At 37.7% G+C, this 22,815-nt stretch overlaps 2 protein-coding genes across 8 annotated transcripts in view; both read left to right on the forward strand.

The window, feature by feature from the left end:
* IPO11 (importin 11) overlaps positions 1-22,815 on the forward strand; it is a 90,162-nt gene that overhangs the window by 48,612 nt on the left and 18,735 nt on the right. For 3 of the 7 annotated variants that reach the window (XM_036409710.2, XM_036409711.2, XM_036409713.2), the window contains 7 exons: positions 79-194; positions 1,537-1,613; positions 4,053-4,132; positions 4,539-4,619; positions 10,299-10,394; positions 10,949-11,062; positions 13,684-13,805. In XM_036409710.2, coding sequence (XP_036265603.1) covers positions 79-194; positions 1,537-1,613; positions 4,053-4,132; positions 4,539-4,619; positions 10,299-10,394; positions 10,949-11,062; positions 13,684-13,805 — 686 coding nt within the window. Of the gene's footprint in view, positions 1-78; positions 195-1,536; positions 1,614-4,052; positions 4,133-4,538; positions 4,620-10,298; positions 10,395-10,948; positions 11,063-13,683; positions 13,806-18,427; positions 18,658-20,212; positions 21,204-22,815 lie in introns of those variants that run through there. The other 4 variants (XR_004982917.2, XR_004982916.2, XM_036409714.2 and 1 more) reach the window with 4 other exon arrangements.
* On the forward strand, positions 18,667-21,203 carry LRRC70 (leucine rich repeat containing 70). Its single transcript, XM_036409715.1, is given in 2 exon segments — positions 18,667-20,307; positions 20,309-21,203. Coding segments are annotated over 2 exon segments (900 nt in total). The 5' UTR covers positions 18,667-20,163; the 3' UTR covers positions 21,065-21,203.

Genomic DNA, 22,815 nt, shown 5'->3' on the forward strand with positions numbered 1-22,815 from the left:
ATTTTTTTGGGGGGGTGGTGGTGGTGGTGGTGGGACCTTAGAATGTCTTATGTTAAGTTTTATTTATACTTCCCTTAGGGATTAGGAGCAGACAGCAAGAACCTGTACCCCTTCCTGCTCCCAGTTATTCAACTGAGTACAGATGTTTCCCAGCCTCCACATGTTTATCTTCTGGAAGATGGTTTAGAATTATGGTAAGAGGAAAAACTAATACCTTGAACTTTTTATTTTTCTTTCTCTATCTTCCTTACTCTCAATAAAGCAAAGGCCATGTAACAGAGCTTAAAAACTCAACACCTATATATATAAAAAGCCAGTGTTCCTGAGCATCTCTTCCCCCGCCCCGCCCCACCACCGGCCTACGAGTGGGGTGGGGCGGGACTGAAGACTGGTGAGCGGGCTGAAGGCTGACCTCTTGGTCCCTGCCCCCACCCACAGGCCCCAATAGATCAGTCATGGTGAACAGGGAATTGAGGTAAGTGGCGGGAGGACAGGGCTGGCTATCAGGCCGTTGGGATCCCCAGCTCATCCCCAGCTGCTCCAGCAGATGGGGTCCCTTGCCCTGGCATGTGGGGATTGGGCCAAAACCAGCAGACTGACACTCCCTAAGGCAGTGGTTCTCAACCTTCCTAATGCCGCGACCCTTTAATACAGCTCCTCATGTTGTGGTGACCCCAACCATAAAATTACTTTGGTTGCTACTTCATAACTGTAATTTTGCTACTGTTAATGAATCCTAATGTAAATATCTGCGTTTTCCGATGGTCTTAGGCTCTACTACAGCAGCGGTTCTCAACCTATGGGCCGTGACGGCTAGTAGATTTTGCTTTATCATTATAATTATACCTATCTTACTGTTTTTGCCATATATAAGAATAACATTACATGATTTGTAGGTAGATTTTTAATTTCGATGAATTTGGTGATTTTTTTAAGAGAGATAATTTTATGGCTTTTTGTATTGTCTGTTTTTCTTCTTTTACATGGGGCACTTTTTAAAATATTCTAAGTCGTGTTGTTACCCGGTTTCCCCGAAAATAAGACAGTATCTTATATTAATTTTTGCTCCCAAAGATGCGCTAGGTCTTATTTTCAGGGGATGTCTTATTTTTCCATGAAGAAGAATACGGTACACATTTATTGTTAAATGAAAATAAAGGAAATTTATTACCTGTATATGGTACGGTAGTATGGTAGTTGTCAACACAAACCAGACAAACTGAATCCTACAGTATCAAGAATTTACTCATTTATTCAATAGCAATCATGTCATCATCATCTGGAACATCATCATAACAATCTGATTCCTGAATTTCCTGGTGAATTTCTTGTGACTTCATTTCTTTCAGAATCAGTGGAACAAATCTCTCATGTTTAGCCTGGGGAGGGGGGCCTTATTTTCAGGGGGATGCCTTATATTTCACTCAGAAGGAAACCTGTAAGTAGGTCTTATTTTCGGAGGATGTCTTATTTTTCGGGGAAACACGATAGTATCTTTAATGGTTACAGAGAGTGATTTAATCTCTTCCCCCCTAGGTTAGTGACTTTGGAAAACAGTCCATGCATTACACCAGAGTTGCTTCGTATATTTCAGAACATGCCACCACTTCTTGGTAGGTATTAAAGCATAAACTTAACTACTGTTTTGAATGCAGCCATAGTTAATAGTTTTTAGATTTTTTTCTATGCAAGTTTTAAGGATAATTTCTGCTTGTAAAAGATCAAAAAATAAATTTACTAAATTACTGAATAAAAATAAAAAAGTTCTCAGTAAACTACAAATTAGGTTTGAACTCTGGTAAAGTTTTTGTTTGATAGCAGTTTTATAAGGTATTTAAAAAGTTATAGTATAAGGCTGCTTTTATGTATAAAGAAGCTTTATCCAGCTTTTATAATGTGATTTTGTGCTTTTCACAAATGAATTCTGTACATAATTATGATTTAGCTAAGGAACTATAATATAAACCACATATAATGAAAATTATTAAATAGTTGAAAATATTATTGTTTGTTGAAGTATTTCATGTGAGCTGTGAAATCGTGAAGCTTAATGTTATTAAAGCAACGCTTTTGGTACATGAAACCATAGAACTGGACAGGGTTCTAGAAGTAGGCCACCTTGGATGAAATCCAATTAGATTTTTTTTTTTCCCAATCTGAGCATGTATTCACATGATCTATATCTTATTTATATAAAAGCCTAATATGCAAATTGTTCCCGCTGAAGTTTGACTGGGAGACTGATTGCTCACTATGACATACGCTGACCACCAGGGGGTGGTGCAGAATGAAGGAAGGCCCTGGCTGGCAGCCAACAGCCTGCAGCCAGGGAAGGGAGGCCCTAGCTGGCAGCCAGAGGCCCCAATCAACCGTGATTGCTGGCCAGGTCTAGGGACCCTATCCATGCACAAATTTTACTTACTGGGCCTCTAGTAAATAATAATAGAAAATTAATACTTTTCTTTTCCGTATCAACCACCATTCACAAGTATGTAATAAACTTAATTTAAATTTTTTTAAAATATATATTTTATTGATATTTTTTACAGAGAGAAAGATGATAGAGAGATAGTTAGAAACATCGATGAGGGAGAGATATCGATCAGCTGCCTCTTGCACACCCCCAATTGGGGATGTGCCGGCAACCAAGGTACATGCCCTTGACCAGAATCGAACCTGGGACCTTTCAGTCCGCAGGCTGACGCTCTATTCACTGAGCCAAACCGGTTTTGGCTGGTAATTACTTTTTAAAGAACATTTTTTATGCATAGGGGAAAAGAACAACAAAGTCCAAGGATTGAGAATATTTAAGCACAATATAATTTTGAGGGGTGTAATGGAATTCTTTTCCTAAGTAAAATAAGATAATTCTTATCACATGAACACATTTAAGCAGATGTCCAAATGTGATGGTAAAACAATTCCATTGCATGTTGTTTGCCTTCCAAGAATTAGAAATATAGTTTGAGTCGAAAGATTGGGTCATTTGGTTATGTAGTTCTTTTCTGAAAGGAACTTCATGTTCTTCTCTAAATTGATTTAACAGTGGGAGATATATGAGAAAGCATTAAGCTATAGGTTGATATTGGGTTTTAGATAGTTATCTATATACTAGAGGCCTGGTGCACAAAATTTGTGCATGGTGGGGTCCATCAGCCCAGACTGCACCCTTTCCAATCCAGTACCCCTTGGAGGATTTCCGACTGCCTCTCACAATATGGCACCACTGGCTTCTGACTGCTGGCCGGCCTGCCTGCCTGCCTGACTAACCACATCTGCCTTATCGCCCCTAACAGCTCCCCTGCTGGCCTGATTGCCCCTAACCGCCTCTGCCTTGTCCCGAACCTGGTACCAAGGACCCGGGCTTCCCTCCCTCTGGCTAGTTGCAGGAACCTAGGACCCAGCTGGCTTCACCCAGCCGGCTTCAGCCACGGCGGACCGTGGGCAGGAGGCTTTGCCCAGGCTACAGCCTCAGGTGCTGGTGCCTGGGACTGTGGGGCTGGTGGCTTGTCCCTCTCCTGAGCCACAGGTGCTGGCACCCAGGACCGCAGGGGGTGCGGCTTGTCCTTATCCTGGGCAGCAGGATTAGGTGCTGGTGCCTGGGACTGTGAAGGGGCCAGCTTGTCCTCTCCTGGGCTGCAGGCACAGGTGCAGCTGCTGGTGCCCAAGACCGTAGGGTTGGAGGCTTGTCTCTCTCCTGGGCCACAGGCACAGGTGCATCCACTGGCAGCCAGGACCACAGGGTGGGTGGCTTGTCACTCTCCAATGCCGCAGTTACAGGCGCAGCCACTGGCATCCAGGACCAAAGGGCGTGCGGCTGGTCCCCATACCTCTCTCCCCAGTGTTGAGTGTCTGAGCCATTATGGTGTTAAGGCATGAGGTCGTGATGACTATTTGCATATTAGCTCTTCATTATGTAGGATTAGTATTCTGAATAGCATTTAGAAAAGGTTTATGAAGAAGTATAACTTAATTTTTCATTAGTCACTTTATTTAAACTAACGGAACAATGAATTAGCTTATCCTTTACAAAATATTTATTATTTTGGTAGAACAAAGTTCAGAAAATCTCAGAACCTGCTTTAAGATCATCAACAGTTATATCTTTTTATCATCAACAGAATTTTTACAGGTATGTTGTTATAGTTTTTCCATTGTAAAAATTTATACAGTTATGGTTTTGTTTCTCATTGAAATGAGGAGGTACCTTTATAAAATTTAAGTTATTGATGTTTATTACTTTAAGTGGGAGAAAATTTTTATAAGCATTGAAAACTGCAGGGCAGATGAAATACAGTTATTAATGTTTTTTAAACCCAGAAAATATGTCCTTTGAAGAAATATATCCTCATATTTCTATAAAAATTAGCATAGAGAATAAGTTATTCTTTTATTCTCTAAAGGTTTCCTAAAGAGTTGTAATTGTAACTTTAGTATATAAATCTCAAATAGATTATAATGAGTCCCAAATTGAATTTTATATGATTTTTCAGTATTGTAGATACATTCATATATATATTTTGACCTTTGAATTTCAGACATATGCAGCAGGTCTGTGTCAGTCTTTTTGTGAGCTGCTAAATGACATTACTACAGAAGGTCAAGTTCAAGTGCTCAAGGTATTGTCATTTTAAAAATTATTGTTATAAGTTTATAAGATTATCTGTATTTTGTGAAATTGGACCTTTATTTGAGTTTGGATGATTGGCAAGGAGAAGAGTAATTCTAGATAGTAATTTCTTTTAGCAGTATTCAGTTGGTCTAATACTTAGGGACCAGAAGTCTCAAATTTGCCTGTATGTGCAGATCACCTGAGGATGTTGTGAAAGTGCAGATGCCACAATTTTAAGACAGTCCCCCCATCCCAAGACCTCCCTTTGTATAGCAAGGCTTTAAAAACTTTATGAATTATCCAAAGGCTGGTGATATTTGATACTTCTCACCCCTCTAGTTTGTTAGCCTATTTTTGGATAAAATTTTTCACATTATGAATTGTTACTTTTAATTTGGGTTGACTCCCAGAATACCAGGTTTGTATGAATTGTGTAAAATTAAGAACCAGTATCAAATTACTGTATTGTACACCTGAAACCAATATGTATCAGTTATACCTCAATTAAAAAATAAAAGCCCTAGCTGGTTTGGCTCAGTGGATAGAGTGTCGGCCTGGGGACTGAAGGGTCCCGGGTTTGATTCTGGTCAAGGGCATGTACCTGGGTTTTGGGCACATCCCTAGTAGGTGGGATTTGGTCAAAAGGATGCAGAAATTAACTGTATAAAAATATTTTTATTGATTTTTATAGAGGAAGGGAGAGGGAGAGAGAGAGAGAAACATCGATGATGAGAGAGAATCATTAATTGGCTGCCTCCTGCACACTCCCTACTGGGATGGAACCCGCAACCAGGGCATGTGTCCTTGACTGGAGTTGAATCTGGGACCCTCCAGTTCACTGGCTAACGCTATATCCACTGAGCCAAACCAGATAGGATAGGGAATTAACTGCAGAGGAGCTCCCACTGACCAATTATGGACAGTTTGAACATTAAAACAAAAGGAAACTGAGTGGATTAAAACACAGCAAACAAGTTAAAATCCCCAAGAACGTAAGATCTCCACCAAGAGGAGTAAGTTGTCCTTTAAGTTCTGTTAACATCTGGAAATTACCTTACTTTTAACTACTTATTAGTAGTTGTGTTTAGTGTTATTTCCTTCTTGGAGCTTTTTGGCAATAGGGGTGTACATGTATTTAACTATACAGAATTAAGTTAAAATTCTGTATTAAAATATAGAGAGTTTGATATTACTATTGAAGTCAGAGATGCATTTTTCAAAATTTTGTTAGAAGTAAAAACTATGCTCCTGGTCAGAATGCTTGGTATGAGTTTGACCATTCTGGAAGAACCTTGGAGATAGTTTGAAATCTGGCTTTTAAGTCACAACTGCAAAATATTTCTTGGGAAATGGATTATAGAGTGTCATGTGTATGACAAAAATGTAGGACCATTCTATATGGATTTTCCACAGGCATCTCAAAATTCAACATGTCCAAAATCAAACCTCATTATAACTAACACCACCATAATTTGTATCCATTGACCAAACATGAAAACTAGGGAGTAATCACAGACGACTTCACCAACAATCTTAATCTTCCCTAGCTATGATTCCTACTTTTTTAATACAAAGACTCCATTTTAGTTCTGAAATATTGAAGTTCTTTTACACAGTAGTGACTATACCTTTATATGTAAAGAATATGTATAGCAACAGTTTGCGTGCATTAAATGATAGATACATTTAAATGAGTTTATATTTTAAAAGGTCATAATAATCTAATTTCTTTTCTACACAAACTTTTGTAATCCTTTGGAACTAGTCAGATGTTTTTGGTGTAATTTTTTTATACCAGGTGTCTCTGCTCAATGTGTTCAGACATAACGACCCCATCAGGTATTTAATTACTTTAATTTTCCCAAAGAAGTCTCTTCTAAATGCCTTTTAAATTTCTTCTTTGTAGCTTTCACTATTCATCTCTCATTTTCTTTATACTTTTAAGTGTCACTTTCCCTTTTATCTTTTCTTATAATTTTAGTTGGGCTTCAGAAGGGAATGAAGCTAAGTTTCTGACAGTCAGCAGATGGCCTTACTTTCTACTCATAGATAAAATGGAGATTGTCTACTGACATCATCCTCTGAGACTCAGTCCTCCAGTGTATCTACATTCCCACCTTAATTCCAAATGCCTTCCTCATCTCTATTCCAACTCACATTTTTTAAAACAAAATAAGCCTTATTAAGATCATATTTAATTATGTGCTGAACCCCCTGTGGCTTTTAATCAGGAACTGTGATATCATTTATTGTGTCTTTTAGTAGATATCACAGTGTGTAGTCCATAGTAAAAAAGTTTTTATATTTTTAAGCTTGTCTTGTCTTTGGACATCCCCCTTTACTTCTTACTCAAAATTAGAAAATGCTATCATCTAGGTGGCTCAGTTGAGTCATCCTGTACACCAAAGGTTGCAGGTTCAATTCCTAGTCAGGGCAAATATACAAGTTTTGGGTTCAATTGCTGGTTAGGGTACATACGTAGTCTGCAGGTTTGATCCTCTGTTGCGGAATGTATGGGAGGCAGCTGACCAATGTTTCTCTCTCACATCGATATTTCTCTTTCTCTTTCCCTTCATCTCTCTATTTTTAAAAATCAATAAACATATACTTACCCAAGGATTAAAAAAAGAAAGAAAGAAAGAAAACATTGTCATTCCTGAGTACTTTCTGCTTATCTTTATTCCTTAGTAAATAGGAGACTCCTGGCCTTTTGATTACTAGCCCTGGAGCACTAACATACCATTGGTATATTTACAGAATATTCCTCAAAAGCTACAAACTTTGTCATATATTATAAAATACATTGTTAATTTTTTTTAATATTAAAAAAATTCACTAGAGAGAAATGTTATATCATCATTTCTATCCAAACTTGCATTACCCCAAGGTCAAGAAAAACTAGATATAATCATTTCAAAAACAGAAATAAAGGAATGAACCCAATACTTTTATAGATAAAAAAGATATCCTAGAGTTCTCATAAAACTAGGAGTGTGGATTAGAATCAGTTTAATTTCAATTGAATGCAACTTCAATTCTGTCCTTCAATTCATGAACAGATGGAACACCTGCAGCAAAGAGGTAACATTATATATCGCAGGGATCAGAAGTGGACAAACACTGAGTTTTAAAATAAAAAAATGTGGGCTCTGACTATATCTATCCTCTTCATTTTGGGCCATGAGGACTCTAAGGACATGGTTTGACAAAGTATCCATGGTTGGTTAGTGTCCAAGCCCAGAATGAGAGCCAGAACCTTGACACCTGGTTCAGTGTGCTCACTCCCTAATCACTCAGACTGCAGCAGCCATCGTTGGGCAAAGCCAGTCCTCACTGTGTCTCTTCAGCTCAAGGGATATTATACCAACTGTGAAGTAGCGTGAATCAAAATCCCTTTTCAATAAAACCAGATGTGGGGCTGTTGAGTTCTCCTCTGGCCTTTATCCTCAGGGGTACATTGCAGCATTTGGATAGGAGATGGGAAGATTACAGTGACCCTCACAATCCTATATAATAAAAGGATAATATGCAAATTGACCCTAAAGGTGGGATGACCAGAACAATTGCTAGGCTAGTCACTATGAGGCTCACTGACCATCTCTTGATCCTCTTCCCCAGCTGGCAGGCTCTGATTGCCTGATGGTGAAAAGAGAACCAGGGGTGGGTAGTGGGGAATGTAAACGGTGCCAGGCCAAGGCCCCTGCCCCACCCATCACCCCCCCACACACACAGTGCAACCTGCAGCTGGGGCAGGGCTGGTGAGCGGGTGGAAACAGCCAACCTCTCAGTCCCTTTCCCTGGCCATCAGGTACCGCATCAACCAATGGCAAAAGGGGAAGTGGGGGGTGAGGGGAGGGGGTTGGGACTGACTGTGGGCATCCAGGGAAGATGGCCCTGTTCATGGGCCAGGCCTAGGGACTGTACTCACGTACGAATTTCTTGCTCTGGGCCTCTAGATATTATAATAAATCTCTCTGCATGCCCAATGTAACAGTATGTGGTTAAAAAAACTGATCAAAATCCATCTTGTGTGTTATATCTTTAAAGCGTTCTGAAATGTACGAAGGTGTATTTGATTTCCCTTGTGTTTGGAGCATGTTATTGGTACATGATGAGTCCAGACTAAAGATAGTAAAAGCCCCTCAATGCATGGAATAGTCCTGCACAGTAAATACTTGTCCCATTTAGAATGTCAATAGTTAGTCTTGAGAAACATTGCTTGAAGTTTAAAGGGAAACCTGGCTCTGCCTTGAGACTGGTGCTTACCTACAAGCCTCTTAAATGGTGTCTGATTTTCTTCCTCACCGATGCTTCCTGACCACTGCCTGTCTTACTCCATAAACAATAAGACAGCCTGGCTGGTCAGTTGGTTGGAGTGTCATCCTATGCACCGAAAGGTTGCTGGTTCCATTTCTTCTCAGGGCACGTGCCAGGTTTTGGTTCAGTCCCTAGTCAGGTAGGGTGGGTATGGGAGACAACCCAATTGTTTTCTCTCTCACATTAATGTTTCTTTGTCTCCCTTCCTCTCTTTCTAAAAACCAATAAAAACATTCAAAAAATAAATAAAAATAAAGCAAAAGTAAGCAAACAAAATCACACCCCACTCTGAGTTTTCTGCTACGGACAGACCCCATCTTAATCATATAAGAATAATTTTTATAATTTTACCTATAACAATCAATGCTCATGGTTAAAAATATACAGGATCATATTACAGATGAAATAATATCTGTCATTTAATAGGTATCCTATCTAATAAAGAGGGAATATGCTAATTGACCCTCACACCATCACAAAGATAGTGGCACCCACAGCCAATAAGTAGGGAATATGCTAATTGACTGCCCCACCCTCAAAGATGGTGACGCCCAGGTCTCACAGCCACCAACCTGCCTCCAGAGTCCCTCAACCATCGCTTCTCGGCCTTTTGGCTAAGATCAAGTGCAGAGTCCCTCAACCCCCCAGCCACCCAGGGCCAGCACGAAGCACAGGCAGGCCTTGGATGGTGGCTGCCCAGCCCACCAGGGCTGCCCAAGGCTCAGGTAACCAGGGCTGGCTGAGGCTTGCACTGCCAGCAGCAGAGGTGTGATGGGCGTCACCTTCCCCTGATCACCAGGTCACCTCCCACCCCTGAGGGCTCCCAGACTATGAGAGGTGGCAGGCTGGGGTGGGGGACACCCCCCCCTCTAGTGCATGAATTTTCATGCACTGGGCCTCTAGTTCAGTATATATACAACATGCTTTTTCCTGTCCTATTTATTGATAAATTTAAATGTAGATTTATTTTGGGGCATTGTGTACAGTTACTAATTTTCCTTTTCACTATGAAAAGCCAATATTTTGATAATGCCTTTTGCTGCCTCTATTTTAATGTTTTATAATTTTTGTTGTTGTTGCTTAAAATGCAAAGATAAGAATTCCATTAACAACATGCTACCAATGGTATTGGGATGTGATTAATTATAATGCTATGTAAGATGTATAGCTGTGTCTAGATATTACATATTTTATTTCAAATTGCATTTTTAATGAAATATTTTGTAACTGTATGTCTAAAGCCAGAGTATCAATTACCTACCTCATGTACTTATTTGTATCTTGGATTTGGTGTGATATTTAATACATTGTTTTCTTTATCTGTGGCTTTTGTTACTGCCTGCAACCAATATGTCTTTATGATTTTTAGGTTGTGGAAAATGCCCTTAAAGTGAACCCAGTATTAGGCTCACAAATATTTCAACCGATTTTACCCTGTGTTTTCAGAGGTATTATAGAAGGGGAGGTAAGATTTTTATTAAGTTTCTAAGGACAGTTCTAGACCCTGAGACTTGTAGTTTTAATTATTTTCCCTCTTCATTGGAAAATTATTTCTTCATTTTCTTAAGTAAAAGGAAAGCTTTTAAAAAATATTTGATTATTTTGAAGAAAATTAAGTAAATTTCAGGTATGCATGCAGCTTTATTATTTTTCCACATAGGGAAAGATAGATTTCCTTTGCTATCTCATCTTCACTCACATGTTCTAAGTCCAGCTCTTAAATTGATCCATTTAACTTTGTATGTTAAGAACATTTAAAATAATATAAATATATAAATATACCATTGGTAAATATCCTTTCTCTGTTCTTCTCTCTTTATTATATATATACACATATATTCTATAAATATATATGTAGTACAAATGTATTACTTTGTGTGGCATGTTCATTTAGTAAGTTAGATTCAGGTTCATTTTAAAGAAGCAACATGGAGGAGAATATTGTTATGTATGCTAACATGTCCTTGATTATTTATAATTGCTTAATACAATTTTACATGTGCTTTTTTAATTGCACAGAGGTATCCTGTGGTGATGTCCACATATCTCGGAGTTATGGGTCGAGTCATGCTACAAAACACGAGTTTCTTTTCTTCACTTCTTAATGTGATGGCACATAAATGTAATCAGGAGGTAAGAATCAGTTTTTTGTTTTTGTTTTTAATTGAAGGAAGTCTTTATCTAGATAAAGATTGGAAATAACTTATTGAAATAATGATTCTATAAAAGTCTTATTGGATTCAAACCTATAATTTGGGAGAAGAAAAAAGAATCTGTGAATGGCAGTTGAAACTTATATTTTCTGTTTAAAATGGGCAATTTTATTCTTAGTGATAAGAATACATTAAATGAAACAGGGATACGTATAATCTTGTGCAGTTTTTGTTTCATTTCTTTAATTAACTTGTTTTTAATGCAGTGCAGTGAGTTGTTTTTACAATGTCAGCATCTTTTGGGGTGAATAACTTGATTATAAAGATGTAATCAGCCCAGCTGGTGTTGCTCAGTGGTTGAGTGTCCACCTGTGAACCAGGAGATCTGGTTTGATTCCCGGGCACATGCTCAGATTTCGGGCTTGATCCCTGGTGGTGGGCATGCATGCAGGAGGCAGCAGATAATGATTCTCTTTCGTCATTGACATTCTCTTTTTCCTTCTCCTGTCCTCTCTGAAATCAATAAAAATATATTTTTTTATTTTTTCAATTAAAATATATTTTCAAAGATGCAATCAGGTATTTGCAGCTGAATTTAAGTAACATCTATTTATTTCCAGCTCACAGGCTTACATCAAGAGAACCCAAATAGCTCAAGTAGGGAGCTACACTAGATTGCCAAGCCCAGGAGACCTGAGAGATCACACCAGTAAGCCTGTGAGCTGGACAACTGTGGTGTCTAGAAGTCAGCAGCTGTGGAGAGGGGTGTCCCAATTTTTGCTGTGTTTGTGCCCTTTATTGAAATCAATATGTCCAGCGGGGACTCACAGTGGCACCCAGGAATCGCCTGTTGGGGTTTTGAGGTGCAGGGGGGTCTGCGTTCTGGAAAGGGGTGACTGTGGTATCCAGAGTTCTGTAGTTGTGGGGTGGGCAGACCCAGCTTTTGCTGCTGCACCTATGGTGGATATGCGCAAGCTCCCAGTGGAAGGGCACCCTCTGCGTTTGCTATTAAAGGGCACTGAAGTACTCTGACAGGCCCTGGCACTGAATCTGCGTAATTGAGGCGTCTGTGTGCAGGTATCCGGGATGAGTGAATTCAGAATTTCTACTGCCAGGGGGAGTGTGTCCATGTTTGTCCAAGATCACACCCCGCAAGGACTCACAGCAGCTTCCACAAGCACCCTGTACATAGATGGGCTCAGCGTGCCTGCTCATTGGAAAAGCATGAGCGGACTGGCGGAGCATTTGCCTGTGCAGAGCTCTGATAGACTTTGAGGGGCCCTGGCACTGAAGTTAAGCAACTGGGGTGTATGTGGGCTGTTATTTAGGAGAAAGGAGGTCAAAATTTCTACTGTGGGGCAGTGCGTTCCTGTTTGTACAGAGTCACACCCAGCAGAGGCCCAAAGCAACTCTCCAGAGGACCCTGTGATATATGGGCTTAGGGTGCCTGCCCTTTGGAAATGTGAGTCTGTGGTGGTGAGTTTGCTGACGCAGAGCTCTGACGAAATTTGAGGGGCCCTGGCGCTGAAGTTAAGCAGCTGGGGTGTCTGTGGGCAGTTATTCAGGCAGAGGAAATTCAGAATTTCTACTGCAGGGCAGCGTGCCCTTATCTGTACAGAATGACACCAGCGGGGGCTCCCAGTGGCTCCCAGGCTCTGCCTCTGGAGTGGTGTGCCCGCGAAAGGAAGTGGTGTCTGGCATCCTCCTGCTGGGGAGGGGGAAGGTGCACTTACTGCTGCGGAACGGTGCACCTTTGCAAGTGGAGGTCCCAGGGTCCGCAGGTCTGCAGCTGGGGCAGCAGGATTTTGGCTGGAGTGGCTGCTGGGTCACAGGAAGTGTCAAAGCCCTGTCGGGTGGTGGTGCTGATGAGTTCCTAAAAAATTTGACCATTCTCCTCTTCAAGATGGCGTGGCTCCATGCCCACAGCAGTGGTGGTCTCTCCTTGTCCAAGAGAGCCTGTTGTTCCTGTGAGATTTAACTGTCTCTTACTCACTCTGCACACATCCACACACACTCCTTTTATACCCTCACTCACTCCCTCTACCTCACCTCTGTCCTGCCAGCCGCCATCTTTTCTCCTCGCAAATCGCAAATTTTTATTATTTTTTGTCTGAGTAATATTGTTTTATACATGTATCGCATTTCGTGTGTGTATTCTTCTATTGATGCATAGCCTTGAAGCTGGATTTCTTTTCTGAAAAACCTTAATTTTTGTTCTGAAGACTTTAGAATTGCATTACATAAGGTAATCTCCTGTACTTAGAGTAACACGTTGTAAATGTTAATCAGACCTATAAAGTACTTTTACAACAGCATCTAGACTGGTATTTGAACAATTGACTACCTTAGCCTAGCTGAGTTGAAGAAGTAAATCTATTTAGTCCACAGAATTAATTGGCTCTCAAGATTAATTAAAGTTGGTTTGCTTTAATTAAAGTTGGTTTGCTTAAATTGTTCTTTTTGGTTCAAGGCTTGCTCCAAAATTATATTCTTAATTCTGTGGTTGCTGGAATTGAACTTTAACCATGCCTTTAGCCTATCCACAAGTACATAGTATTTCAAATATTTCGAGATGCCTCTTGGTCTTTTTTTTTTTTTCAGATGGATCAGCTTTTGGGAAATATGATTGAAATGTGGGTTGATCGTATGGATAACATTACTCAGCCTGAAAGAAGAAAACTTTCAGCTTTGGCTTTGCTTTCTCTTCTGCCATCTGATAATAGGTGAGGAAATGTTTCCTTAAAATTTGTTTCTTTAAAGCATCAAAATTTTAGCACTGTTTTGGCCATTTGGTATTGCTGTGTGTTTCTGGACAGTGTTATTTAATGTATATGTATGCCAATTTTGTTAGTAGATAATGATGTGTCTAGTGTTAGTCTAGATCTAAAAATATATGAATGGGATTGTTGGGCACTGCAATGTAATGGTCATATTCATTTTACAATTTATGTGATTCTTGTCTGAATTTACATTTTTTATAATAACCAGATTTTTATTAAGGTCCTCTTTATATTTAGAGGACCTTAATAAAATCTTTATATATAGAGGACCTTAATAGAATCATGGCCATATATATATATATATATATATATATATATATATATATATATATACACACACACACACACACACATAAATACATACATACATACATATATATATATATATAATTGCATATAGCTGTATATACAATAATAATATATATAATTGGCCCATGACATAACTTAGGGAGATTTATATTTACATACTTTAGTGGAAGGTAATATTGAAGTCAGCATTATCATTTCCTGTTATATTCTTCTACTTACAACTACATAGTTGTTGGAGTTTGGGGAAAATTTTCTCCTTTCCACATCCCCAGTGATGTTCCCTGGTTAATTTCCCGTGTAATAGTAATTTCCTGTTTCTGAGTTTCTTTTAGACTTTGCAGTATAACATTTCACTTGCCTAAAATAAGCAGGTCTAGAGAATAACATTGGTAATGATTTTCTTAACCAGGTTAAATTGGGAAATGCTACTTTCTTTTTTCATTCTAATGGATTTTCAAGTGCAGAAATATATAGAGTGTCGGTTTGCGGACTGAAGGGTCCCAGGTTCGATTCCGGTCAAGGGCATGTACATTGGTTGTGGGCACATCCCCAGTTTGGGGAGGGGAGGTACAGGAGGCAGCTGGTCGATGTTTCTCTCTCATCAGTGTTTCTGGCCCTCTGTCCCTCTCTCTTCTTCTCTGTAAAAAAATCAATAAAATTTATATTTAAAAAAATATATATTGTTCTAAAGCAGGGTTTCTCAACCATAGTTCTAGTGACATTTGGGACCAGATGATTATTTGTTGAGGGGCAGAATTGTGCATTGTAGGATACTTAGCAGCATCTTTGTAACTGAGTGATGGTTAATTTGAATATTGCCCTTTTACTGTATAGGATAGGATGATATAATTTTATTTTTATCTCTTAAAAGAGAATGTGTCTCTTACACCTAGGTCATGTTTTCTTATTTTGCATTTTTGATTTTTTTTTAATCTATAAATCCTTAATATAATATTTTAGTAGCTTTTCTACAGTAAAAATTAGTTCTTAATTTTTTGTCTCTTAAAAGAAAAATGTCTAGAAACATCTTTGTGTGTGCATTATAAGCCTTATTGAGATATAATAACTCACAGACCATACAATTGACTCATTTAAAATGTACAATTCAGTAGTTTTTAGTATATCCACAGAGTTGTGCAGCTATCACCATGATCAGTTTTAGAACATTTTTGTTATCCCCAAAAGAAACCATGTACTCTTTGACACCCCTTATTCTCTCATGCTCCCCTAGCCTTAGGCAACCACTAATCTACTTTCAGTCCCTATAGACATGCCTATTCCAGACTTTTCCTACTAATGAAACCAGACAGTATGTAGTCTCTAATTTAGCATGTTTTCAAGGTTCATCCATTTTGTAGCATATATCAGCATTTTATATCTTTTTTTGTTGAATAATGTTTTCTTGTACAGATATACCTACCACATTTTGTTTGTCATTCACCAGATGATGGATATTTGAGTTGTTTCTACTTTTTGGCTATTATTATTAATGTTGCTATTATTTGTCTAAGTTTTAATTTAGATGTGTGCTTTCCTTTCTTTTGGGTATTGCTGGGTCATATGATGACTCTGTTTTACCCCTTGAGGACTGCCAGACTATTTTTCATAGTGGTTCTAATTTCTCTATGTCTTTGTCAATACTTGTATTTTTTCTTTATTATTATAGCTACTTGAGGCCCGGTGCACAAAATTTGTGCTTTGGGGGGGGGGGGGGATTGTCCCTCAGCCCAGCCTGCACCCTCTCCAATTTGAGACATCCCTCTCACAATCCAGGACTGCTGGCTCCCACCTGCTCGCCTGCCTGCCTGCCTGACTGCCACTAACTTCTTCTGTCTGCCAGCCTGATCACCCCCTAACCACTCCCTTGTCAACCTGATCATCGCCTAACTGCTACCCTGCAGGCCCGGTCCCCCCCAATTGCCCTCCCCTGCCGGCCTGGTCATCCCCAACTGCCCTTCCCTGTAGGCCTGGTCACCCCTAACTGCCCTCCCCCACCAGCCTGGTTGCCCCCAACTGCCTTCTCTACAAGCCTGGTCATCTTGTGGTACCATCTTGTGTCCACATCTGGGCGGCCATCTTGTGTGTTGGAGTGATCATCAGTTTGCATATTATATCTTTATTATATAGGATGTTAGTAGTTGTGATGTGGTATCTGATTGAGGTAGGTACATTTTTTAGCTGGTGGTTCTTGCACCATTACTCACCTTTGGGACTCTTAACTTGACACAAAGACTTTTAACTATGAGTGGAATGGATTGATTAACCTGTGCAGATTTGAGAAAAGAGCATACAAATTTAATTTGTTTTACGTGATACTAGCTTCTTAATAAGGAAATGAAGACCAGGAGAAATTGTTAAACCTCTGTTTTGGTGGGTTTGATGCAGAGTGGATGTAAAGTTGTGGAAAGATGTAAGGGTATGAGGTAAGTAAGTGTACTAAAGTGGAAGAAATTGTGTAAGACCTGTTTGTTTGGGTTCTGGCCAGAGTCCTTTGGCGATAAAGATGTTCCTTTCTTCCCAATATAGAGCGGGCACCTCTCACGTGAAAGTTTTATAATCTCCTTCAGGATTGTAGGGCAGAGGGTATGGGGGTATATCTGAGAATTAGAGGGTCAGAGAGAGACCATTTTGTTTCTGCTATTTTCTTAAAACTCTTTAGCTTAAAATATTCTATGTAGCTACATTTTGGGGTAGCATGTCCTGAACCCCATATATTTAAGTTGTATGATGCAATTAAAAAACAATAGCCATTCACAAAGGATATTTATGAGAATTGTAGATCATTTGATAATGACCTGTTATCCAGTATGTACTTCTATGTGTGTTTTTTATTATCATATAATAGAAAGATAGTGCTTGGTATTATACAAAGTACTTAATATGGAAATAATTCATATTGTTATCTGAAGTAATTGTCTTGATGTGAAGTAAAGCTGTTTTAATATTGAAAAGGGAATTTTAGTGTGCAATTATATATTATCACTAATATTTTAAGTGTATTAGAATATTGGTAAGATTAATAAAAGTCAGAATTAGAAAACCTAAGCAATCAGCTTTTTGGAAAATTATGACTAAATAATATAAATCCTTACCTTAAAATATTACATTATAGCCCTTGTCAGAATGCTCAGTTGGTTGGAGAATTGTCTCATATACCAAAAGATTGCAGATTGGATTCTTGATGGGGCGTAAGGGGTGCATGTGGGAGGTGGCTGATCAGTGTTTCTCTCTCACATCATCCTCTCTCCCCCTTCCTCTTTGTCTAAAGTCACTGAAAAAAATGTCCTTGTGGGAGAATTAAAATATATACATGTTTATTCCTAAAAGATTCAAAACTTATTCAGATGTAGTAAAATGTCATTTAAGGGCCTCTTTCACTCTCCCCAGTTTTTCTCCCCTAAAATATAACCTTTGTCAGTAATTTGGAATGCAACTTGATATCATTATACACTGTGCAGAATGGGCCTTTAATATATAGGGTGGAGCAAAAGTAGGTTTATAGTTGTTTGTATAGAAAATCATGCAATAATTTCTAAATAATAATATAAGAAAAAACTGTTTTGTATATTTACAACTGTAAACCCATTTTGCTACATCTTTGTATTAAAGCACTTATTAGTAGTACTCATTATTTATTATATCCCCAGTTTTTCTTTGGAAAAATTAAAACAATGTAAAGAATAGTATAACATTTATGTTCATTATTCTAAATTGCTTTTTTGCTGTTTTTTTTTTTAAATATATATTTTTATTGACTTCAGAGAGGAAAGGAGAGGAAGAGAGAGATAGAAACAGTGATGAGAGAGAATCATTGATCTGCCTATTGCACACCCCACATGGGAGATTGAGCCCATACCAGGAATTTGGCCTGACTGGGAATTGAACCGTGACCTCCTGGTTCATAGGTTGATGCTCACTCACTCACCTGTTTTTTAAGGAATAAAAGTTGAAATTTCTAATATGTATTCAAAACAAGATGAATATTTTAAAAATTCACAAAAATTATATTACTCTATTTCATCTTATTTCAACTTGCTTTTTCCACTCTATAGCTATCTGTTGTTGATGTATACAGTATTTGCTCATTCCGAAAATTTTAAATTTTCAAGTTTTTTCTTTTAAAAATAGTTATTTTTTAAATTATGCAGTATTTATTTGTGTGCATTAGGAAATTAACTGCATTCTGAAAAATAAGTTCCTGAGATTTCCTTTCAACAATACTTTTGAAACAGATAAACTTACTTCCTGTCTCTCAGTTTCCTGTATCCATGGCAACCTCTGTTTTACACACTGACTGTGGAGGAACTAATGTGAAGAGTGGTGTTTCCTGAGCAAACTGTGATTTTAAAAGAAAAAAAAATTGGAAGGGTGGAGGTCAATGGTGCCACAGAAAGAAATGGAGTTTAGAAATTTCTCTCTACAGACTTAGAAAGAAAAACTTTACCTGAATCAACCGAGTGTTAATAATATGAATGTCCCATTCTTGGTAAGACTATTTATTTAATATAAGCTTTTAGCTAAAACAAAACAAAAAAATAATTTGTTTGTGAAGAACCGTAGTTTCAATAGAGTTTAATTGTTTTGTAATGAACTTGTATTTTTATAGTTTGTAATGTTATTTAATTGATATTAGACTTTAAATTGATAAAAGGACATATTATATCCAAGGCCATTATTTCTGCATCATCATTTGTCACTTTTCTTATAATCAATTGTAATATTTTAAATGAACTTAGCAAATATTTTATTTTGCAATTAATTAAATTTGAGTTATCATTTTGTCAAACAGTGGACTAATGTAAGGCATTCAGGTGCTAATAATCCTAGAACATATTCCAAACTCATTATTTTATGCTATCATTGTAGTATAACTTATGTGTACTTAGTATTATTGGTTGCTTCTAAATAAAATATAGAATTTTTGGTATTGTAAAACTTTCATTTTAAGAACATTTTTATGATTTAAAGTTTTACCTTCTCATAGCTCATTCGGATAGAAACAGAAAAATCAAGAACAGGGCTTTGTGCAGATTACATTTTTCTCTGCCTTGCCTATGTTACATTTTTCTATGCCTTGCTCTTGTTACCTATTAATAATTCACATTATTAATCCATAAGGAGATAGTTACTTGTGTGTCTGTTTGCCAGCTCTGCACTGGGAGACAAATTAACTGCCATGATTTAGGCCTTTCAAGTATTCCTGGGAAGGAATTTTTCTGAAATTACAGTTTTTCTGTACCTGACAGAAATAACTTATTTCATATAAATAAGTGAATTAACAGGGCTTCATTCTCTTGTAGCATTATATTAGGATAATGCTGGCATTGTGTGTGTATATCCAAAAGCCTTTGTTCATTTGAGGCACCTCTATTTTCTATGTCTAAATAGTAATTTTATGAAACATTTGGATCCTGAAACATTTGAGGGGCTTTCCAGTCTTTGTAATTTATACTTACAGTATAATCAATACCCTTTGTTCCAGGAGGAGTATTTAATGATCTAGTTTCTGTTCAGTACTTAAATCTGCAAAGAAATCACCTCACTCTCCTTAGGAGTGGTACTTTGTTGGCATGATTGTTCTTTGGATAATTGATTTATCTAACAATAACATTTTGAGGATATCAGACACAGGCTTTCAACATCTTGGAAACTTCTATTATTTGTACCTAAAGGTAATAATTTAGCAAAAGTACCATCAGATGCTTTTGAAGTAATTAAGAGCCTTAAAAAACTTTCTTTGTCTCATAAAAGCAATACAGTCCTTTGCATTTAAAGAGCTTGTCAACTTGGGATATTTGCTTCTGAAAACTTCAAGAATTAAAAACATTACTAGGGATGGGTTTAATGGACTTAACAATCTTAAACATTTGACCTTAAGTCATAATGATTTAGAAAATCAAAATTTTGACACATTTAGATTTTTAAAAAATTAATTTACCTTAATTAAATTAGAAGAAAAATAATCAGCATTGATAACGATACAATTGAGAACATGGGAGCATATTTGAAGTTCCTTAATCTGTCATTTAATAATCTTACAGACTTACATCCAAGGGCCCTTAAGCCATTGTCTTCATTGACTCATCTCCAGGCAAATTCTAATCTTTGGAAATGTAACAGCAAACTGTTGGGCCTTCGAAACTAACTGGCTAGCATCTTCAGCCATTACCTAAACATCTATTGTCAGAACACCCTCATCCATGTGTGGCAGAGCATTGCATTATATTAAGTGGACTGACTGTACAGATTGCGATACATCTTCGACAAATGTAACCAGAGCTTGGGCTATCAAATCTCTTCATATTCATCACAAGACTACTGCACTAATGATGGCCTGGCATAAAGTAACCACAAATGGGAAACATTTGGAAATCACCGAGACCATTTCTATCGGGGAACAAAGTTCACCTTCCAGTAGATTTTTTCAAGAGAATACCTTTGCTAATCCACTAGAGGCTACTGCAGTGCTACCTGTGAAATTACAGCTTGCTTCTTCTGTTAACTTGAATTTGGAAAAAACCAGCGCTCTACCAGTTGATGCTACTTCAGTATCAGGGAAGACATCTCTAATTTGTACACAAGAAGTTGAAAGGTTAAATGAGGCTTTTGACATTTTGCTAGCTTTTTTTATCCTAGCTTGTATTTTAATCGTGTTTTTGATCTACAAAGTTGTTCAATTTAAACAAAAACTAAAGACCCCAGAAAACTCAGGGGAAAATAGACTTGAATATTACAGCTTTTATCAGTCTGCAAGGTATAATGTAACTGCCTCAGTTTGTAACACTTGCCAAAATTCTCTCGAAAGCCCTGGTTTGGAGCAGATTCAACTTCATAAGCAAACTGTTCCTGAAAATGAGGCACAGGTCATTCTCTTTGAACATTCTGCTTTATAATTCAACTTAATACTGTCTGTAAGAAACTTTAGTGCCATGGGCATGAATAAAACTGAAGCTTCCTTGTAGAATTATAAACTTTATTTGGATATATAATGAATTACATGAGCTTAGCATTAATAAATAATGTTTTTAATAACTTGTGAATATCATATTTATTCAGCAAATATTTTCTTTGATAAGCACTGTATTAATTATTAATAGCTAACATTTTTCTGTACCAAGCACTCTACTAAATACTTGAGATACTACATTTATCTTTAAAAAGCCTTGTAAGGCCTGGCTGGTGTGGCTCAGTGGTTGAGTATTGACCCATGAACCAGGAAGTCCTGGTTCAATTCCCTGTCAGGGCACATGCCTAGGTTACGGGCTCTATCCCCAGTAGAGGGTGTGCAGGAAGCAGCTGCTCAATGATTCTCATCATTGATGTTTCTATCCCTCTCTCCATCTCCCTTCCTCTCTGAAATCAGTAAAAACATATTTTTAAAAAAAATGACTTGTAAGGTAGTGCTGTCTACATTTGACAGACCAAGAAACCTAGGCAGAGTGAGTTTGAGAAACTCCCACATTCTCACAGCTTTTGACACTTTCTATTATAGATCTGTCTGACTCTAAAGCCCATGCTCTTAATTTAGGCGCTAAGGTTATAATTGTGAAAAACATAAGTACTGTATAGTAACCACATGCTCCCTCCTCTAGATTTTAAGCTCTACCAAGAAAAGAAATTGTGCTTATGTTTTTCACAATTATAACCTTATAATTGTTTTTCACAATTATAACCTATAACAATTATAGCTGCTTAGGCGCTAAGGTTATAATTGTGAAAAACATAAGCACAATTTCTTTTCTTGGTAGAGCTTAAAATCTAGAGGAGGGAACATGTGGTTACTATACCGTACCTATTTACAGTTTACATTTCTTTATATTTTGTTTGAGATCTCATGGAACAAAAATTTTTATGTTATAATGTAGTTTCCTCATGTTTTGGCTTTTAAAACCCCTTATCTTCATTCATCGCTTTCATCTATGAAAGACTCCTTAAGCACTGTTTTCAAGTCTTCTAGAATGGGGACCTGTGAAATAATAGAAAATACTTAGCACTTATGATCCTCCCAGACCTTGTTCTATGTATATCTTTATCTGGATGTTCATTAAAATTCTTTAAAAAACTGGTAAACGTATTTTTTTTGAGCTGCTCTAGCAAATTAATGGAACTCAATGAAGGTGTTGTGGGAACCTCTGATTTATAGATAGTTGATCAGAAGCACAGGTATAGTGTCCTAATTCTCCCTTTCTCTCCCCCCCCCCCCCAGCCCCCCAATACACACACATTCATGCCCTCATTCTCCTGGTGTCTGTGTCAATTGGTTAGGCTTATATGCATTTATACAAGTCCTTTGCTTGATCTCCTCCTAACCCTCAGCTTTCCCTACCTTCCCTCTGAGGTTTGATGGTCTGATCGATGATTCTCTCTTAGGGTGTGTTTTTGTTCATCAGTTTATGTTGTTCATTATATTCCACAAATGAGTGAGATTATATGATATTTATCTTTCTCCAACTGGCTTATTCTACTTAGCATAATGTTCTCCAGGTCCATCCATACTATTGCAAATGGTAAAGAATTCTTTCTTTTTTACAGCAGCATAGTATTCCATTGTATAGATTACCACAGATTTTTAATTCACTCATCTGCTGATGGGCATTTAGGCTGTTTCCAAATCTTAGCTATGGTGAATTATGCTGCTATGAAC

Source organism: Pipistrellus kuhlii, unplaced genomic scaffold (genome assembly GCF_014108245.1).
Source record: "Pipistrellus kuhlii isolate mPipKuh1 unplaced genomic scaffold, mPipKuh1.p scaffold_m20_p_4, whole genome shotgun sequence".
In the NCBI taxonomy this organism is placed as follows: Eukaryota; Metazoa; Chordata; class Mammalia; order Chiroptera; family Vespertilionidae; genus Pipistrellus; species Pipistrellus kuhlii.